Source organism: Euphorbia lathyris, chromosome 10 (assembly GCF_963576675.1).
Source record: "Euphorbia lathyris chromosome 10, ddEupLath1.1, whole genome shotgun sequence".
Lineage (NCBI taxonomy): Eukaryota > Viridiplantae > Streptophyta > Magnoliopsida > Malpighiales > Euphorbiaceae > Euphorbia > Euphorbia lathyris.
Genome location: NC_088919.1, coordinates 14,396,674 through 14,418,472, shown reverse-complemented (window position 1 = coordinate 14,418,472; position 21,799 = coordinate 14,396,674). Strand labels below are relative to the sequence as shown.

The window sequence follows — 21,799 nt, the reverse complement described above, 5'->3', positions numbered from 1 at the left end:
TTCCCTTGTGACTTATCCGAATCAGAATGAGGATACAGATTCACGTGTTAGGAATATTCTCTAGAAACATAATAAAGAATATTTCTTAGGATAATAATGTATAATATATCTCCAATCCCCTCAAATTGTCCAAACACTGCAACTGATACCCTAAACTTCAAAACATTACAAGTAACTCTCTCAATTTGCGTATTTGGAACAAATCACCCATCAAATACTATGTGTAATGAGTGATTGTAACTTCACAACTTTACAACTAACCCCTACCATCACACATTGGGAATCACGTACTGCCACATGACATTTGAAAGATTATTTCCAAATAAGTAAATTGAAGGCGTTAATTACAATATTTTAAAGTTCGGGAAGCCAGTTATAGTTTTTGGACAACTTAAAGGCTAGAGATGTATTAGGTCTAATAATAATTAAAAAAAAAAACCATTGTTTGATTATACACAAAATTAGAACCAAGTCAACTTACATGAAAAATTAATATTAAAGACATGTATGCATCTCATCTCAGCATTGAGAATCACTAGATATGTTGCTAATTGGGGAAAATTTTAAATCAGATAAATACATATGATTTTGTATTAATTTAATAAAGTTATTGTATGGAGATAAAATATGTGCATAATTATAAGGTGATTAAGACATTTACATTAATTAATCAAAATATAATTAAGCAAATAAAATTGTGTTTAAAGATACCCATCTTTCTTGTCTTGTTCCTCAGCTTCTTTGTTAGCAACTTGAACCGATTTGAACCACAAAAATCCCTGCAAATTCATGACAAACAACTTAATTTCTTTTTTATATATATATATATATATTAAACTATTATATCAATGTTATCAGAATCGGACCAGATATTAAATCGAATTTATAAATGAATCACATGTCACTTAGTCGAATCAGATGGTTCGGACTGATCAGACCGGATAAAAGTAATAAATAAATAAATAAATAATATTTATATAAATTAAATATATACAATTGATTTATGGTGAAGCTCTTAGCGTCAGGGGCGGAACTAGGGGGGTTAGCCAGGGCTCCAGCCCCGGCTGGCCGCCCGAAAATTGAGAAATTTTTTTTTTTTAGTAATGGTGTTTCGTAATATTTTGGAGAGAACTATATTGACTCTACGTAGTATCATATTAATGTTTAAAGGTGGATGAGATGGTTAAGTATCCTTGTTTTTATTTGAGAGGTCTCGTGTTCGATTCCCTTCAACCTCATTTTATTTTTAAATGAACTCTTTATTTTTATTTTCATAACACTTTTGAATTCATTTTTAATATATCTTTACCATTAAAAAAATAAACATATTTAATATTCAATTAGTTCAATGCTAGTTTCTAAAAAAAAAATGATAACATTTTTACAGTTTTAATACGTTGAAGGCTAAAAAAATTTTGCCCAGCCCTAACGGGCTGGACTTTGAAAATTTACTATCAACGTCACAGTTAATTCTGATTTTTTTTTAACGTTTTGAACTTTTTTTTTATTGATGTGTTTGAGCCCCGGGTCATTCGAGCTCCTGGTTCCGCCACTGTTAGCCTGTTGGTTGAGAGCTTACCTATGACTCTAGAGGTCATGGGTTCGAATCACATTCGGGTGGGGTGGGTTAAGGGTCTTTCTTCATCTTTGATGTAATTTCATTATAATGTAAGTGCATTATGCACAACTTTTAAAAAATATATATATATACAATTGATTTAAAATTATTTTTTATAAATTATATATATCGAAAACAAATTATAAAAAACTTTTGGTTTGTTTTTTTTTTATCAATTTGAGGCATGAATATATAATGGATAAATGAAGTTTAGAATTACCTGAGATATGTCAACGTATTCTATATTGTAAACTCAAAACAAACAAGTAATGAATGAGAAATTGATGATCAAAGTGAACCACTTGAAATAGTTTGGAAGGAGGTAAAAGGAAATTAAGCATTATCATCATACATAGAAATTATCATCATACATAGAAAAGAAATGAGAATTTTAACTGGTTCATAAGTAAATGACCTTTATAAACTTTTAACTATTAGAGATGAAAACTCTCTCACGAACAGAGGGATGCAGTCGAGATACCCTCGGGTTAGAGGTGCACCTCACAACGTGGGCAACGTGGATGCCTCTCAGATCGGACTCCTCGCCGGTTTTTAACCGGCCAGTCCGGTCCGAGTTAGATAACAATGTATTAACATCTAAGTTCCATTTATTTGTACTTTTAGACTTTCAATATAATTTAATGTTCTTTTTTCAAACCTATCCTAACTCAGAATTGTGGAAGTGTCTTGGACTTAAAAATATATATATTAACTCATTATTTTGAGTGAATCAGATTTAAATTTTATGCATTAAATAATTTTGAATTTTTCTAAAATGTAGATAATTTAGTCTAAATCATGTTTTTTTTTTTTTGTAAATTCAAGATAAATTAATTGCTCCCATTCTAGTGAAAACAATAAAAAGTAACAAATATTATGGAATGAGTATATTCAAGAAATAAAGGAGTATTTGACATGTAGTATCTGTCATTTACCACATGTGGTATCATTTGTCCCATAAAGTATTTCTATGGTTGAAATTCAACTCATTTTGAATATAAAATTAATTGATTTATTAATTAACGTTCGTTTTGAGGCGTTGAGTGGCTACCGGTATTAAAAAGTAGGGTAATTAATTTATTAGTCCCTATATTTTAACAAAACATACTGTTTAGCCCCTGTATTTTCAAAAACACATGGTAAGGTCTCTAACCTTTTTCTCAGTGAACTGTTTAGTCCTTCCGTCTGTTTGTTAGATTTTTTTACCGTTTATGACTTCGGAAATGACGAAATTACCCTTTACTATTTAACTTCAAACTTCAAAAGAGGAAATCCAATTTAGAAGAAGAAGCTATTTGTATGGAGAACAAGAAAAAAAACAGACCCAATGCTTGCGAATTTGAACGATTAAGAAGAAAATCAAGAAAAAGAACGCTCAAAGTTGATTTCAGATGCATTAGAGTTTAAAGGAAAGGAAAATAAAGGAAAAGAAGAACGTAAATCCAAATTGACTAACAGAATCTTCATGAGAGTCTAACGGCAGGGACTAAACAGTTCACCGAGAAAAACGTTAGGGACTAAACAGTTTACTGAGAAAAAAGTTAGGAACTTTACTGTGTGTTTTTAAAAATACAGGGACTAAACAGTGTGATTTGTCAAAATATAAAGACTAATAAATTAACTACCCTAAAAAGTATAAAGTTCTGTGGCCATAATGAAAATGAGTAAAGTTCAGTGGCCATAGATGTAATTTACCCCACATATGCATGTCATGTGTCGAAAATTGTGTCGCATGGAAAAAAATTAACAAATCAGTGTTGAAACGGATTTAAAAATATTAACCTCCAATTTTATTTTTACATTACAAAAAAAATGATCTTTTTGTGCAATATACCAATTAGTGCAGTACAGAATAAGCTTTCTACAAAAATATCTATATTTTATACTTATGTTTGAAATAACAGCGAGAAAGATACTTACCGATAAAGGGATGCCAGTAAATGCAAAGAATCCGAGCACCGGAGCATAAAAGATGCTATCGGAATTCAAAATTCCAAAAACAGGCTTTTGATTCACATACTCGAACACTGAACCTATCTGTATCATCAAATTTCAATTTCAATTTACTCATTAATCATTCATCAATTTCATTCTCAAAAACAAGATCTGATGAGAAAATAAAAAATAAAAAGTACTCACAGCAGCAATTGCGATGATCGCCGATGAAAGTAGATAAACATAGAACGGAATCTCGACGGTCTGGTCGTCGGAGGAAGCGGAGGCGGCGGATTCATTTTTAGCCCAAGGTGGAGGCTCTTCGGAGTCCGGTGAAGCCCAAGATGGGAGAGTTTCTTTCGATTTGCCGGATTTAGCAGAGCCTTCAGTTGCGGCGACAACGAGAAATTTAGGGGAGGATTTCCGGGCGGTGGAATTGATTATCCGGCCGATTGGTTGATTGAATAGGTTTCTCCTAACACCGAGAAAGAATGTGGAATGGAGAGTGTTTGGATTGCAGGAAAACAAGGTTGCAGCCATGGCTTCTTTTTTTCTTTTCTGCTCTAACTATGCTCAGCCACACGTGAGCTTATCTTCGGACAATTTATTTTTTTTTTTATTATTATTATTTTGTTTAAGGAAAGGGTATTAGAATAAGGACAATTACAAAACTAGTCCTATTTTAAAACCCATTTACGTTTTTAGCGTAGTTTTAATATACTAAAACTGCCTAGATTTGTAAAAAGTTAGAGAACTACGCTAAAAACGTAAATGGGTTTTAAAATAGGGCTATTTTTATAATTATCCCTATTAGAATAGGGCCTATAATTTTTTTTTTAAGTATTAATTTAGGGTTCGCGTATAAAATAACACCAATATGATTTGAAGGTTTGAAAAATGTATTAATTTAGGCTTCAATAACGAAACATAACATGTCATTTGTATTACTCTGTTAAGTTCTGATTTCTCTTTTCACGTACAATTGACAGAAATTAAGGAAGCAATGGTGGAGCCAGAAATTGACAGTTGGGGGGCTAATTTTAGTCCGACTAATGGGAGTAATTTTTCGAAATCCAGTCGGTTAGGGCTAGGTAAAAGTTTTTAAGCTTCCAACACACTAAAACTTTATCATTTTGGTATGTTGACTATAAATTATAATATTTTCACACTTTTTTTTATTTTTATCTATAAATTTTTTATAAAATTTAATTTAGAAATTAAGTTAATTGAGTCTCAAAAGTAAGAAGTTGATTTTTTATAGAAAATAAATTCTTAAAAAAATAGATATACTAAAAATAAGTTCAAATAAAACAATAAAGAGTCCAATTGAAAAAATAAAGTCCAAATAAAAAAATGAGCTTGGTGTGGTTTGAACTCATGATCTCTCACCTTAAAACAAGACACTTAACCACTTTAAACTATTAAAATAATACTATATAGTTTAAATATATACGAATATTAGAGGGCTACACGAAATAAAACTAACAATACTCAAAGGCGGAGCCGGTGGCCGGGGGGCTTCGGCCCCCAGGCTTTGGACGGGCTCCGCTCCTGAGAAAATCAATAACTTAATCAACATGTTTTTATGTGGTTTATATTATAATAACTTAATTTTTTCTAATTATATTATCAAAAACTAATACTTTTATTCTACTTTTGTCAAATTAGACTGTTTTTTTAAAAGAAAAAAAAACGACAATTAAAGATATATTTTTGAGCCAACAAGAATTGGTCTAATTCATAAGGAGTTCAACTTCTACATGTGATCTTCTTTCATAATTTTTATCTGACATTTTTCCAGTTTTTTACCATCACATTATTTTTTTTATGTCTATTTATTTAGGGTCAAATTTATTACCGTAAAAAAAATCAGATTTAATAAACTCTTTCAAATTTATACAGAGCCAATAATCAAACAAGTTTTTTCAAATTTTCGATAACGTATATCTAAAATTAATTATACATTAAAGTTAAATTTACACAAATTTCATACGTAATGACTAAATCTGTACTTTTTTTTTTTTTTAAACGTGAAGCTCAAACTTGATTATTTTCCATTTTTACAATTCTCATTTCTTTTTCATTCAGACACAAGATTTGATGAGATAAAATTCAATTTGCGAAATTAGCCAAACAAGAAGAATAATGAAGAAGATTTGTTGCTAATATAAATCAGAAAATACAAATTCAATAAATCAAACTCATCAAATTCAATTTTTCCAAAGAAAACCCCAAATCATCAAATCCTAATCCGATTTCCTTCCCTCTACAGAGAAAAAAAAGTGATCAATCGACCGAGAGAGAAAAATTGAAGCTACATACATAAACAAATCACTCAAATTCTGAATTCAGAAGAAGAATCCAAAAGCAAGAGCAACGATTGATGCGATGAATGTGGGAATAAATGCAGTTGCATCTGATGTAGGGCTTGGTGCGGGTGCTTCAGCTGCCGATGCCGATTCAATGGCGGAGAAAGCCATAATCATCACAATCAAAACAGCGAAGAGATTCATCTTCATTGCCTCCATTTTTCAGATCTAGTAAGTTATGCGATTCCTCTTTCGAGAGATTAGTGTTTTTGTGTTTGGGGGAAAGAGGAATCGGTGCTGCTGGAGACGATGAATGAAGGAATGATTTGATTGGGAGGTTTGTGGAGGGTTTTATAGTGAAGTTAGAGAGAGAAAACAGGGGTTTCTAGAGAGAGAAAATAGGAAAATGAGTGGTAAATGGCAATGAAAAGGAAACGGAAACTATGCAATACCTTATGGTTTTGGTGGTGTAGCAAGTATGTCTCCATATACATCTACATGTATTTTTGAAATTTTGTATATAAAAACGAAGCTAATTTTGGTATATTTGAATACAATGTTGTCACACTTGATCAATTGTACTTAGGGCTCTAATTGAACCAAACCGAGTTTTGGTCTGCTCAAGCTCGGTTTAGCATAATATTATCGAGCTATGTTCGAATTTAAATTTGTTTATTTACGAGCTGCTCACGAGTCAGTTCGTTTATCTTGTTAACGACCTTAGCTCGCGAGGTGCTCATTATTTTATTCACAAGCTTGATTGCGAGCAGCTCGTTTTTTTATTCACGAATGAAATAATACAAATTTACATGCATAAACATTAAAAAAACTCATTTTAGTTATTAAATAAAAAATAATGTGAGGAGAGGGAGGCCGAAAAGAAAAGAGGTATGAGAGGAGGAGAAGTGAATGTGATGAAAATATGAAGTGATCTGATGATGATTCAGAAAAAACCCATAAATAAATGTTGTTCGTGAATATTATAATCGAGTTTGATTATGAACTTGTTCACGAGTCTACAACTGAGTTAGCTCGCGAGCTTTTGAGTCGAGCTTTATCATGCTCAAGCTTGGCTCGTTTCAAGCTTCTAATTCATGTTCGCGAGCAACTCATTTATTTATCGGACCGACCACTGAGCTAATCCTGAGCGGCTTTGTTCATTTACAGCCCAAGTCGGACTATACGACTAAGTAGGGTCGTCATGGGTAAAGGTAGGAGGGACGTCTGCCCACAGCCCAATAAAAAGAAGGGTCCAAAAGTAACATTTCTTGTAAAAACAATATAAAAATTAAATTTAACATACGAAACATTTAAGAAAATAACAAATCACATTACAAATCTAGGCAATAATCAGGGGCTCAAAAATAACATTTTTATAAAAAAAAATATGAAAATTAAAATCTCAAAATATGCAATGACAATAATCATATGCTCTGGGCCTAAACAATCACAATAGACGTAAGGCTTGGAAGAATGAATCGTTGAATAAGAGGAAGGATTTCATTTCTCTACTGAACTTTAAGAAGGTACCTATATAAGCTTTCTTTTCCCATAGTCCCATCCATGACCAGCGGATAGGAGAGGTCTTTCTATCTACGACTCACTCTTGGTCTCAAAAAACAATTCATTTAACGAAAAACAAATCATTTGACTTGGTGTGACTATAATTTCTTATAATAATTTTTCGGGTAAATTATAAAACTGACTCAATTGATAGACTCGTTTACATATTTAGATCTATTACACTATATCTTATCAAATTAGACACTTTCAAATTAGACTTTTCCAAAATATCTTTAGTACATATATTATGACTTAACCAATTTTTTCACTCCAACCTGATAAAGTCGCAATGGGATCAACTGCTAATTAGCACTTGGAAAACATAGACTAGCAGCTCTGCCATGTCAAGAGAGGAATGGAGTGGCTAATCATTTTGAGATTCTGAAGCAACTTACATAGGCATAAAGCATGATTGGATTGTAGGAAAAATTTGAGGAAGAATGCAAGAAGAAAGAGAAGAAAGGTTCCACTGGGTTATTAGATGAAATCCAGAGGATGAAAAAATTGGGGCAGAGTTTGATTGAATTCACAGAGGGGTTTCAATTTCCGGTGGGCACAAAAAAGATGGATGAAGTAACAGTACAGGTGCCGGAACTAGCAGAGATTACCCGGAGAATGGAAGAAGGATTGGTGTCGTTACAGATGCAGAGAGATTTTTCAGAGGATTGTAAGGAGCAGAACAGAGGTGTTTGAAGTGGTAGATCATGTTGCCAATCTTTCTCAACGTATAGTATAATTAACTTGCATTTTGCTGGTTCAATTTGTTCATTGGGTATATGAACTTGAACCTTGATAACAACGCCATATTTTCCTAGGGACCAAAGGAGATATTTACTGAAACGACTACGTATGGAAGCGGCTTGTAAAAGAGGTTGGCGTATCACACACGTCATCCGAAGGCGGATCACCGAGACTCCGCCACACGAGATCCGTAGTCAAACCTACGAGAGATCCGCCATCACCCTTCGATCCGCCTTGCACGCAGCTGAGCCGACTCTTCAATATAAACAGTAAATGGGCCATTAATGAGCTAACGGCCCTACTTAAAGGAAACCTGTAACCGCCATTAACTGCCATTAATAGAACATTAATAGAGACTTTCTAGTTACTGAGGGTTATAACTACATGACTATATATAGCTTACGTTTCAAGCTATCAAGGTACACTTTCACTCATTCTCAAAACCCTACCTTGTCAATTCAGTTTATCATCATCTATCATACTGACTTTGGCATCGGAGCTTCCCCCGGTCGAACCCAACGACGCCCCCATAAGGACGGAAGCTAACCAGAAATTCTCCACTAGTCATCAATTGGTGCGGTGAGCGTGGATCCTAACCAAATAAGGGTTTCGTTCACATTGTGAGACATGACGAGTGGAGGATCTAATCCCTCAACAGGGACTGAAACGCCATCAGTAACACCATCAACCAATCCTGTTACGAACGCTGGCCGCATTGATTCTGAAGCTCCAACTGTGCATGGTGAGAGGAGTATGTCGCCTGACTCTTTTATTGAAATCTGTACGGGGTCTATGGAAAGAGAGTATGGTCCTGAGATGGAGAGCCGATTAAGATCATACATGCTAATCCCTCCCTTCAACCTTTGGCGTTCTGCACCAACTCCTACGACATCCCATTGGCAAAATGTAGCTATAGGACCAAACGCACGTGATTCATTATTTTTTCAATCTCAACCTGTGGACTCCACGGTGATTGCTTCCATGGCAGGCAGTGACCCACCCTTAAATCGACGCCTATTTTCGGATGGAGCAGAAGGAAGCCGGAGGAATGATCAGACTTTTCCTGAGGGGCCCGCAAACCCAAGGATTAACATTGGCGGGTCTCGAGCTCCTAATAGTGCGATGCCGAATCCCCAGGATGGAGGACCAGGGGTCGAAGACACAAAAAGCGTAAGAAGGCAAGTAGCAGGGGACGATCTAAATCACCTCCTCACTTAAGGCGTATATCTTTTCGACGAGGTAGATCTCCTCCACCCCCAGAGCGGAGAAGGAGTAAGAGGCCGATTGAGGTACCTCACCAGGATAGGCAACACCCGCCACCAAATCAGGAAGAGCATGGGCAGGCTCCCCCGTGAGGACGAGGAGGAGGCGATTCGCCATCGGATCATTCGTCTGATTCCAGTTCTTCGTCTTCTCCAAGTAGATCTCCGCGTAGAGGACGTCCTAGAGAAAATCACGGAAACATGGCGGACCTGATTAGGGCAGAGGTACGCCGTCAGAATGAGGAGAATGCTAGGCATAACCCGTTCGCCAACCGTGATTCGCCTTTCACTGCGTGGATAGAGGCTGAGGAAACTGAGAGGAACTTTAAGATCCCTAACATTCAAGTCTACTCAGGTGAGGATAATCCCGAGGCTCATGCTAGAAAGTATCGCATGTTGCTTGGCCTTAATCAGGCCAGTGTGGCCGTATTGTGTCGGATGTTCATCACAATGCTCAAAGGTCCAGCCTACGACTGGTTCCAATCTTTCCCCCCAGGATCGATAGACAGTTGGGATCAGTTAAGTCGAGAATTTTGTGCGAAGTTCGCCGAATGCATTCCCCCAGTGGTTAAATCGAGGAAGCTCTTTGAGTTAAAGCAAAAAGCGAATCAACCTCTTCGGGAGTATGTCGACAATTTCAACAAGTTATGTATCCGAATTGTAGATGTGGATGTCTCTATGGTAGTAGAAGCTTTGGTGAAAAACACCACATGTAAGAGCCTGCAAGAAGATTTGATCAGAAACAAACCACAAAATATGGCAGAATTAATAGAAAGATGCAAGGATTTCATGGAAGTGGATGACATCCGTAGGGAGTCTGTATCTCCGCCGAACAGAGACAAAGGAAAATCTCGTAGACGGGACAAAGAGAAGGACAAACATCCTGATTCGTCATCCAGGGGAAGGCGGAGAGGCGCCAAAAACAAATCGGCATACATGTCGTCGTTTACACCATTAAACGCCTCCAAAAGCGAAGTGCTAATGTGGATTGAGAACAGCCAACACAAACAGAGCATTTCATAGCCCGAACCAAAAGGGGGGGAGTACACCAACACAGGGAAAAATCCCAAAAATTATTGCAAGTACCACATGAGGAATGGTCATGATACCGACGCATGCTGGGAGTTGGCCAGGGAGATAAAAAGGCTTATTGAAAGGGGAAAGTTAGACAGGTTCGTTCAAAATGATAACAAGAAAGGAGATAGTGACAAATCAAGAGATGATCCGAAAAAGAAGGCAAAAGGGACCATTAATGTTATAGCAGGCGGACCAGGATATCAACCTGTGCTGAAGAAGGCAAAAACCACCGCTCTGGGCAGGGCATCACTCAATCGCCCTTTTGCGGATGTAGGCCCAGAAATTTCCCCTCATGCAGATGCTCTGGTCATTACCATGATGGTGGAAGGATGAGAGATGAAAAGAGTAATGATTGACACCGGCAGTTCATGCAACGTCATTACAAGAGGGGCATTCGCCAAGCTTATGGTTGATCCTATCCAAGTGGAAATTGTTGGTCCCTTATAACATAACAAGTTAGTTCCAAGGGGGGGATAGGAACTATTTAAAATTTTGTATGTTTAAGTCTGATTTCTTTTCCTTTGAAAAGATTTACACAGCGTGCTGAGTGAGTTTAAGACACTAGCTTAGTCAACTTGTGACTAAGTCAGCTTTTGTCGTTGAGTCAGGAGATAGCACTTGAGTCTATTCCTGGACTCAGCTACTCAGTATGCACAACTCAGCTTGACCTCTTTACTTTGGTCAGTTTCAGTTTTAAGCAAGCAATATATATATAATAAGGAGTTTAAGGTTAGAAAGATGTTACTCAGCAGATCTATCCAGGTTCGGCCTCTAAGCCTACGTCCTGTCCCCGGAACACGTTCCGCGCTTTCGAATCCTCTACTGAGCTCTTTAAAGGTAGAGCCTCAAACCTTTTACAACTTAGAAACTGAGTATGACAAGAGTACCTTCCTCTATACCTCTACTCAATCCTAATCTCACGCTGAGTACTATAACCGAGTACTCAGCTTCTCCTTTCTACTTCTAGAAATGATAAGTGTTTGTCCTAAACAACAATTGCTAAGACACTTTAGACGATTGAATAATCACTCTAGACTTTTACACGAAAGATATGAAATTTGGTGTAAGTAATTGCTTTGCTTTTTCTCACAGAACTTTGCGTAGGAATTTGGTCAGCGTAATGGCTTGATCAAGTTCTGTGTTTTTGAAGCAAATGGATGGCCCTATTTATAGAGACGTCTGAGGCATCATACATTTCGAATTTCGAAATAACCGTTGGAGGGAAACGGCTTCCTGTCGTTGTCACTCAGTACTGCTCAGAGCTCTTGGCCAATCAGATTCAAGTATCTTCTGTCTTCGGTCAGTATTGAGCAGCTTTTAGTCAGTGCGACAGAATGTCTCTCCATTTGTGGTAATGTCAACTAGATAGCTTTCTGTGTCTTCTGAACTTTACCCAAAGTGGAAATACTTGGTCTGGAAGTTGCTCTTGCTCAGCTGCTGTCTTGTACTCTTTGTCGAGATAACTCAGCAGCTTCATTCCGAAGTTGTTCAAAGAAGGTCTTCTCGATCCTTCTTATGCTGAGTTGCGTTTTGATCATAACGGCAGCATTTTGCATACGCGGGCCGAGTGGTCTTTGATCCGTTTGACTTGGGCTTTGACTTCCGTATTAGGCTTTAAGCCTTTTAGTCATTATGTCTTATAAACAAATTAACTTAACATTGAACAAACACATTAGTGGAATAAATCAAAGCATTTAAACTTAGTGTGTTTAGAATATATTTAATTTTACTTAAACAATTTTGTCAAATCAAAATTATGTGGAAAGGTGTTTCAACAGAAACTACCATTGTGGAAATTCTGGGAGTAACAGGACACACAATCCAGACGAAATGATAGGTAACGCTAGATTGCGAGTTAGCAGATGAGGATCAAGTCTGGAAGGGTGATCTGGAGTTCTCCATTATAGATGGTCAATTGGCTTATAATATCATCCTGGGTCGACCTTTCATCTCAGAAGCGGCGGCTCTCATCTCAATTCGTCACTTAACCATTTACATTCCCACGGCCAAGGGAGGAGTAATGATCAAAGGAAACCAAAAAGTTGCTCAAGAGACGTATTCAGCTTCCTTGATGATCCGCCCACAGTCTAAGGATGAAGAAGAGAAAGACCTTGCCACAATGGCTCTGGGTGAAACAAAAATGTACCTTATGGCGGATGAAAAACAGGTATGGATTGCTAGGGGACTAAAAGGAGAGATTAAGGAGGCCATTACAAAGGTTCTCCGTGAGTCGGATGATGTTTTTGCATGGAAGGACGAAATCCTCCTAGGGATTAGTCCGGATGTAATCACTCATAAACTCAATATCGCCGAGGATACGGTCCCGATAGCACAAAAACGGAGGAATCATGGTCTTGAGAGGCAGAAAGTAATAGAAGAGGAGATTTCTAAGCTCAAAAAGGCGGACGCCATTGAAGAAGTACTTTACACGCAATGGCTAGCGAATGTAGTACTGGTCAAAAAAGCAGGCGGATCGTACCGCATGTGTATTGACTTCACTAATCTCAATAAAGCTTGTCTCAAAGATAACTACCCACTACCGTGTATTGATATTCTAGTAGATGGAACCGCGGGACACGCCATGTACTCATTCACTAACGTGAAGTCAAGCTATCACCAGATCCCGATGGAGCCTTCAGACAAGATCAAAACTTCGTTCGTGACTCACCAGACGACCTATTGCTTTAAGGTCATGCCCTTTGGGCTTAAAAATGCAGGGGCAACCTACCAGCGGATGATGAACAAAATATTCGAGGAAAGCAAAGGTGATAACTTTTCTGTTTACGTAGACGATATGATCATCAAGAGTACCACTGTGGAAAAGCATGCAGATGACATAAAAAAGGTCCTGGGCGTGCTCCGTCATCACAACATCAAGTTGAATCCGGAGAAATGTACTTTTGGGGCTACGTGTGGAAAATTCATGGGATTCATGATCAGCCAGAAAAGGGTGAGCCCAAACCCCGACAAGATTAAAGCTGTTTTGGATATGAAGACACCACAGAACGTTAAAGAGGTACATCGTCTTAATGGGCGTATTGTGGCCTTGGGCAGGTTTATCTCATGTTCAGCCCGTAGGTGTCAACCCTTCTATGAGGTGATTAAAAAGCAAAAGGCATTCGAGTGGAACGCGGACTGTAAGCAAGCTTTTGAAGGGATTAAACGCTTCCTCACGGAACCACCTCTGATGAGCCGGCCCTTTAAAGGTGAGAACCTCTACATGTACATTTCTGTCACCGATAAAGCGGTATGTACAGTCATGATAAGGGAAGAAGATGGCCAGCAGTATCCAATTTATTACGTGAGCATAGTATTAAAAGACGCTGAAACTCGATATTCAAAATTGGACAAAATGGCACTGGCCGTTGTCACCATCTCGATACGCCTCAGACCTTACTTTCAGGCTCATACTCTTATAGTCCGCACTAGTATACCCATGAGGAAAGTGTTGCAAAAGCCAGAAACTTCAGGGAGATTAATGGAGTGGGCCATCCGCTTGGGAGAATTTGACGTACGTTATGAAAGCAGATCCGCCCTGAAGAGCCAAGTCTTGGCAGATTTTGTGAATGAATTCACTGAAGAAGGCGTGAATCTCCCCAAATCTCAGGTCGAAGAATGGAAAATGTATACTGATGGAGCCTCTTCGGCTGAGGGCGCGGGTATAGGCATCGTGATCAAAGGTCTGCAATATATAAATTTGCATTATGCAGCAAAATTGGACTTCCTCGCAACCAACAATGCAGCAGAGTACGAGGCCCTAATATTGGGACTATGCTTATTAAAAGAAATTACTCCTGAGCGGGTCGTGATCTATAGTGATTCCAAGTTAATGGTCAACCATGTAATTAAAAATTTTGAGGTGAAAGATGATATCTTGGTCAAATATGTTGAAGAGGTCAAAAAGTTGTTGAACTACCTCGAAGTCAAAGAAACCAAGTGGGAGCTAGTTCATGTGCCAAGAGGATCTAACACAGAGGCTGATCACCAAGCTAAAATGGCTTCAAGCAAGGAACACTGGGCGGACCTACAGTGCCCGTTCGAAGTCAAGATGGCACCGGCATTCACCTCAGAAACAGTATCCCTGCTTGTATCCGTTGAAAGTGATTGGAGATCGCCGATCCGCCAATACCTGGTAGATGGAACTTTGCCTCAGGACAAGGAAGAAGTCCGGTGGACGGTAAGAAAAGCAGCTTATTTCTCCATGATAAATGATTGCCTATACAGAAAGTCTTTTGGGCATCCCTGGTTAAAATGCATCGTGACAGAGGAGGGACAAAAAATCCTCAAAGAGTTACATGAAGTTCTATGCGGAGCACATTAAGCATCAGCTTCCATTTTAAAGAAATCTAGGTTAGCAGGATTTTATTGGCCCACGGCGGAACTTGATGCTCAAAAGTTAGTGGAGTCTTGTCATAATTGTCAGATTCATGCAAATGAATCTCACACGGCTAAACACCTTCAAAGGCCCATCATCGAAGGTCGACCCTTTGCAGTTTGGGGGATTGATATCGTTGGTCCGTTCCCTCCTACCAAAAGACAGAGGAAGTATGTGGTGGTAGCCGTGGATCACTTTACCAAATGGGTAGAGGTCGAGCCTATCTCCTCTATAAATGCTGAACGAATGGTGGAGTTCGTCAAAGACAATATTATTGGAAGGTATGGAGTTCCCCACACAATTATCACTGACAATGGGACGCAATTCAATTGTGGAGAGTTCAAAGCCTTCTGCGAGCGCTTGGGCATTCTGAACAGGTTCGCCTCTGTTTATTACCCTCAATCTAATGGGATGACCGAAGTCACGAATAGGACAATTGTTAAAGGAATAAAGAAAAGGCTGGGGGAGCATAACAAAAAGTGGGCGGATCAGTTGATGAGTGTTCTATGGGCGTATCGAACCACTCCTCGAACAGCAACAGGTGAAACACCATTCGCCCTTTCCCATGGCGTAGAAGTTGTAATCCCTGTCGAGATACAGGCCCCAAGTGATAGAGTTGCATTCTATTGCGAAGATAAAAATGACCAAAGGTTGAAAGAAAGTGTCGATCAAGTAGAGGAGAAAAGAGAAAAGGCGTATATGCGCATGGCAGCCTACAAGAAGCAGATCGCAGCTTATCATGATAAACATGCAAAGCCTGTAAGTCTGGATGTGGGAGATCTCGTGCTCCGAAAAGCGGATAAAATCCAATCTATGGAAGGAAGAGGAAAGATGGGGATCACCTGGACTGGCCCATACAGAATAGTCACCAAGATTGGGTCCGCCACATTTAGAATTCAAGACATGAAGGGAAAGACGCTACCACGTACATGGAACATCCAAAACCTCCGCAAATATTTCACCAGAAAATAGAATGTAATCAAGGTCTTGAGTACTCTTTTTCCTTTAGTAAGTTTTTATCCCATGAGGTTTTTCTTATTAAAGGTTTTAATGAGGCTCACATATAAGACCCACTTGCTATAATAAGGCGCATCGCCATTCAATAAAAAAACAACTTTTGTCCTATCTATTCTTTTTTAAGTATTTTCTTGTAGCAATATAAATATTCCAGATTAAAAAAGAAGGGGGGCCGACAAACGCATTCTACGCATTTTAAATGCTATCATGGCATAAACTACTTTCTCCTCAAAGATAGGAGAACAATCTCAACGGCAGATCTATCTACCTCAAAGATAGGAAACAAATTGATCCCCGTCAGAGATAGAGTTAAAACATTTCTCAGATGTGAGATCTTTACACTCTCGTACACTCCTTCCAAAGGAGAACTCGAAGTCCTAGTGGCGGATCGATTCACCTCAAAGATAGGAAGCTAATCGATCGCCTAAGGCAGCTCAATTCCCTCTAAAGGAATAAAAAGCTTCAAGCCTTCACAAAAGCTCACACTCCGGAGTATAGCTGGACGCCTACTTCGGATCAAACATTAAATCCTAAAATCCACGAGTTTTACTTGCTAAAAAATATAAAGCAAAAAAGTAAAAACCAATGGTTGTTCAAAAGGGATTAAGTTAAATTGTACGCAAATTACATTTAAATATTAAACATGAGCATTTTCTCTCGCATCTTTCACAATAGATGCGCCCTCTCCAGTAGGGGCTCCTCTTGGAGGAACAATGTTCTCAATCAACTCATGGCTATTGTCATTCGCCTTGCCATCTGTCTTGTCATCCGCCTTCAAGGATGCTTCACCAGTATCTTCGGATTCGAGATCAACGACGGGCTTGGTTTCTTCGACAGATCCACTCATCATCTTTCGGATGTGATCACAGATGAAATCATGAATGTTCGGGATCTTGCGATATTTGAGGACAACATCGACATCCGAAATAACATACTTTGGATCATCGAAATCAATCTCAGGATGAGCAAGCCGGACATACTCCATGATCCACTCTCCGTAATAATATGCACGCTCTCCAGCCAGGATCTCTACCTCACCTAAAGCATCCTCATGATGCTTAGCATCCTCCTCCATCGTCTCCTTTAGACGGCGAATCTCTGCGTCTTTACTCGCGTTCAGAGCAATAGCAGAGGCGGCATTTGTATTAGCCACTGCAACTTCTTTCTCTAGCCTCTGAATAGTTGCCTTATCCGCTACCCCTTGCAACACTTCCACTTCCAAGGAACACATGTGTGTATATGCCTATCAAAAAGGAACACACGTCAACTTTCATCCGAGTGATACAAAATTTAAAGAAGGGCAAACTCACCAGAAGAAGTTCCTTTTTTCCCATCATTGCGTGGGCGGATCTGGAGGACGTACTATGATCATCTTGCGCCTCGGCGAGTTGACCAAGGGCCTCATCAACATTATTGATGACGGATTCATCATTCACAGACCCTTTTCGGCCAAATCTAGCAAGCCAGTAATTCCACAGGTCGGGTTTCACCACCTAAGTAAAAAAATAGGAAGCAAATGGTTAAGATTCAAGCAAAAAAAAAGAGACTGCAACAAGAGGAATAACTTCTCACGTTCCCCCATTGGCTTTTCAGCCCCAATGGCATCCGCCATTAACTTCCCACTACCCAGAGTCCCGGGTCTCTTCTTCTTGTGCAGGGAAGATCCATAACGTCAACCGCAGGACGCTTCCCAGAGTTCTTGAGGGGATCCGCCACTTGCTTGTCTTTTTGAGCCGCTTGAGCTGCCTCCTCCTACTTCTTTTTGTGCATCTCTACAAGGGCGCGACTTGCCTCAGATAAACCCCTGACAAGGGAACAAAAATAATCAAAAGGAAAGAACTAAGGTACCTTTTTCAAAATGATAAAACTTGACATAAGTAAGCTCTTCTCCTTCACGGCGGATCAGGGGAATGTCATTCAGCATGAATTCCAAGGCGTCAGTGTATGTCCAAGCATCCGCCTTAATGCTTTTCATAAGATCCGCCACCTCCTCATCACTACGTGTCAATATAGACAGATCCCCGGCCATGTGAAGGGGATTAGCATTCCAAACTGAAGGGAATCCCAGAGGCTCTTCCTTCTTCACTTTGACAAAGAAAAACTTTTCATCCCAGAGATGGACGTTTGACATCTTTCCGCTAAAGGGCGAATAAGACTTGAACTTGGCGAACGTGTAGAAAGACTCAGATTTCCGCTTTGTGGGTTTGTGAAGGGACCGAAAGACACGGGGATTACAGACGACTCCTAGGTTTGAAGCCAAAAAGCAGTCCAAAGCCACATCTAACCAACCATTCGGATGTAGCTGACTGACGGTGATATCAAAGTACGCCAGGATAGCAGCCATCGTCTTAGGAAGAGGAAGGCGGAACCCTCTCTCCACATGGCAACTATATACCGACAAATATCCTACCGGCGGACAGGCGGGTCGCTGATGTACATCCGCCAAACTAGTCTCATAATTTTTAATCCACGGATAGCGATTCGCCAAATCAGCTAGATCCACGACGCTCATGCGAGACGGGGTGGATTCCGCTCGAGGAACCTTTTTTCCTATTGGGAGCTGAGGTTGAAGCCTCCATCCCCGAAAGTCTCCAAGAATCTATAGTCGGAGTTTTACGGGTCCCAGCGGTGGGAAAAATTCGAGTTCTAACTAAATGGTTTCTACGGTTCCTACTCTTCTTCACCGAGTTACTCAAAAACCAACTAGGCGAGTTTTCAAAAGAACTAGAATACCCAGAGGAAGAAGTCCAACTAATTTGAATCTCCGAAGAAGCAGAAGATAAATTAAACAACTCAGTAGTAGACCCAAATGAAGAACTCATAAAAACCCAACAAAACGAAATGGAAGAGTTCACTTATATAACAATGGAGGTTTTCGAAAAGGTTCCTGCTTCTGGAGAGAGCTCTGAGAAAACCCGAACGAAAATTGGAAAATGAAATGCAAATGATGAAAGATGAGGATGAAGACAAAGAAAAGCGCCACTTATTGCATCGGGCGATGTGCAAAGGACACATGTCGTGCGATGGATGGTCTCGAACAGAGTGACCATCAATGCAACTCAATATGACGGCACGCTAAGAAGTCCGAAATCCCTAAAGGACTTTCAAGACATTTTAGGGGGGCTTCTAATAACAACGTCATATTTTTCTAGGGACCAAAAGAGATATTTACTGAAACGACTACGTATGGAAGCGGCTTGTAAAAGAGGATGGCGTATCACACACGTCATCCGAAGGCGGATCACCGAGACTCCGCCACACGAGATCCGTAGTCAAACCTACGAGAGATCCGCCATCACCCTTTGATCCGCCTTGCGCGCAGCTGAGCCGACTCTTCAATATAAATAGTAAATGGGCCATTAATGAGCTAACGGCCCTACTTAAAGGAAACCTGTAACCGCCATTAATGGAATATTAATGGAGACTTTCTAGTTACTGAGGGTTACAACTACATGACTATATATAGCTTACGTCCCAAGCTATCAAGGTACACTTTCACTCATTCTCAAAACCCTACCTTGTCAATTCAGTTTATCATCATCTATCATACTGACTTTGGCATCGTAGCTTCCCCCGGTCGAACCCAGCGACGCCCCCATAGGGACGGAAGCTAACCAGAAATTCTCCACTAGTCATCAAACCTAATTTGATAAAAAGGTAGTATAATAAGTTTAAATATATAAACTTGTCTATCAATTATGTCAGTTTTGTAATTTACCCTAATTTTTCACATGTTGTTGTATGTGATGTTTTTTTTTCGAGAAATGAGAGTGTAGCAAATGACTTTGTCCAATGTGTTGATGTTAGCGTTTGAAATTTTTTTAAGTTTGTCAAAACGGTAGATTGTTATTTAAATACTTAAATTGCTTTTCAAATCATCCTAGCTATGCTAAACCGTTGTATCTACTGAAAGAAATTTTCCGAAGTTAAAATTATTCGAGATCATCAATATCATAAGAAAGATTGAATAGTTTATTGAACGCATATTAATGTAGACGTTATTATTAGTAATTCTACATCTAGAAATACTCGTAGATGATGTTTTCTTTTACGTAATGGATTATTTTACTTTAATTTTTAGGGTTAATTACAAGTAGATGTTATATGGTTATACAGATTTACAAATGAGTACTATGTGGTTACAAAATCGGATTAGGTACAACACCTGTTGTTTCTGTGATCCATGTGGAGCATATACTATTATGTTTGGAATATATGATGTGACAATTAAATAAAGACTTAATATATCATTTGCTCCATGAATTTGTTCAAAAAGCTTGATTAACCCCTTGAACTTTTAAAGTGTCCTGATAACTCCCTGAACTTGTATAAAATATTCAGTTAGTCCCCTAAACTTGTATAAAATGTAATCAATTGATCACTATGTTACAAAAAAAAATAGTTAAATGCGTAAAATGTATTGCACGCATCTTAAAAAAAGTAAAACAATCAAGATCGGAGTATTTCTGTCGTCATATTAGAGAATACAAGGTTTATAGTTGAGCAAGTAATAACTTCATTTTTACTCTATTTTTGAATTATGTAATAACATTCTAAGACACGTAGAATACATTTTCTGCATTGAACTTACTTTTTTGCAATAGAGTGATTAATTAATTACATTTTATGCAAGTTCAAGAAGCTAACTGAATATTTTATGTAAGTTCAAGGAGCTATCGAGACACTCTGAAAATTCAGGGTGTCAATCAAGTTTTTTTTTGGACAAGTTAAAGAAGGGAAATTATGTATTAAGCCATTAAATAAACATCAACAATCTTTTTAAAGTTTGATACGATTATAGCTAAATTTGCACAATTTGGTATATCTCCACTAAATTGCGAAATTAACCAAGCAACAAGAATAATGAAGATCTATTTCTAATATAAATCAGAAAATACAAAATCAATAAATCAAATTCAATTTTTCCAAAGAAAACCCCAATTCATCAAATCCTAATCCGATTTCCTTCCCTCTTAAACCTCCTCCTAATCCAATCGAGAGAGAGAGAAATTCCAGCTACTTACATAAACAAATGAATCAATCAGATTCTGAATTCAGAAGAAGAATCCAAAAGCAAGAGCGACGATTGATGCGATGAATGTGGGAATAAATGCAGTAGCATCCGATGTAGGGCTTGGTGCGGGTGCTTCAGCTGCCGTTGCCGATTGAATGGCGGAGAAAGCCATAATCATAACGATCAAAACAGCGAAGAGATTCATCTTCATTGCCTCCATTTTTCAGATCTGGTAAGTTCTGCGATTCCTCTTTCGAGAGATTAGTGTTTTTGTGTTTGGGGAAAGAGGAATCGGTGCTGCTGGAGACTATGAATGAATGAATGATTTGATTGAGAGGTTTGTAGCGGGTTTTGTAGTGAAGTTAGAGAGAGAAAACAGGGGTTTCTAGAGAGAGAAAATAGGAAAATGAGTGGCAAATGGCGATGACAAGGAAACGGAGAATACGCAGTAACTTGTGCTTTTGGTGGTGCAGGCAGGGGTGTGCATCGGTACAGAATCGAACCGAATCGAAAAAACCGAATACCGAAATGATTAAAATAATTCACACCGATACCAAACCGAATAATAGGTAAAACTGAATTAAAATCGAACTGAAATATACGGTTCGGTTCGGTTTAAACCGAACAAACCGAATTAAGTTAAAAATAATAAATAACAAATAAAAATTACCATATTTTCTCATTAAATTTATTTCAACAACAATAAAAATTGAAATATTTCCAAAATATATCTACATTAGTTATTATCTCAACAATAAAAAAAATTAAATTTGTATAATCAAATATATATATATATATATATATAAATGTAAAATATGTGTAATTCGGTGCGGTTCGGGTTTTTTACATTTTCTGTCAAACCGAACCGAACCGAATACTGAAATACAC

General features: G+C 38.4%; 3 protein-coding genes across 3 annotated transcripts; all 3 read right to left on the bottom strand.

Moving 5' to 3' along the window:
* Positions 1-540: 540 nt before the first annotated feature.
* LOC136208200 (uncharacterized) lies at positions 541-4,155 on the bottom strand. The gene is made up of 3 exons (XM_065999002.1): positions 3,758-4,155; positions 3,539-3,655; positions 541-779 (listed from the first exon to the last, which is right to left on the bottom strand). Exons 1-3 carry the CDS (start codon positions 4,091-4,093, stop codon positions 702-704), a joined length of 531 nt encoding a protein of 176 aa, XP_065855074.1. The 5' UTR covers positions 4,094-4,155; the 3' UTR covers positions 541-701.
* Positions 4,156-5,720: 1,565 nt separating this feature from the next.
* Positions 5,721-6,288, bottom strand: LOC136209957 (arabinogalactan protein 13-like). The gene has a single exon (XM_066001596.1). The coding sequence runs from the start codon at positions 6,079-6,081 to the stop codon at positions 5,902-5,904; it is 180 nt and encodes a 59-aa protein (XP_065857668.1). The 5' UTR covers positions 6,082-6,288; the 3' UTR covers positions 5,721-5,901.
* Positions 6,289-20,624: 14,336 nt separating this feature from the next.
* LOC136209673 (arabinogalactan protein 13-like) lies at positions 20,625-21,328 on the bottom strand. Its single transcript, XM_066001220.1, has one exon. It carries the CDS (start codon positions 21,129-21,131, stop codon positions 20,952-20,954), a length of 180 nt encoding a protein of 59 aa, XP_065857292.1. The 5' UTR covers positions 21,132-21,328; the 3' UTR covers positions 20,625-20,951.
* Positions 21,329-21,799: the final 471 nt, after the last annotated feature.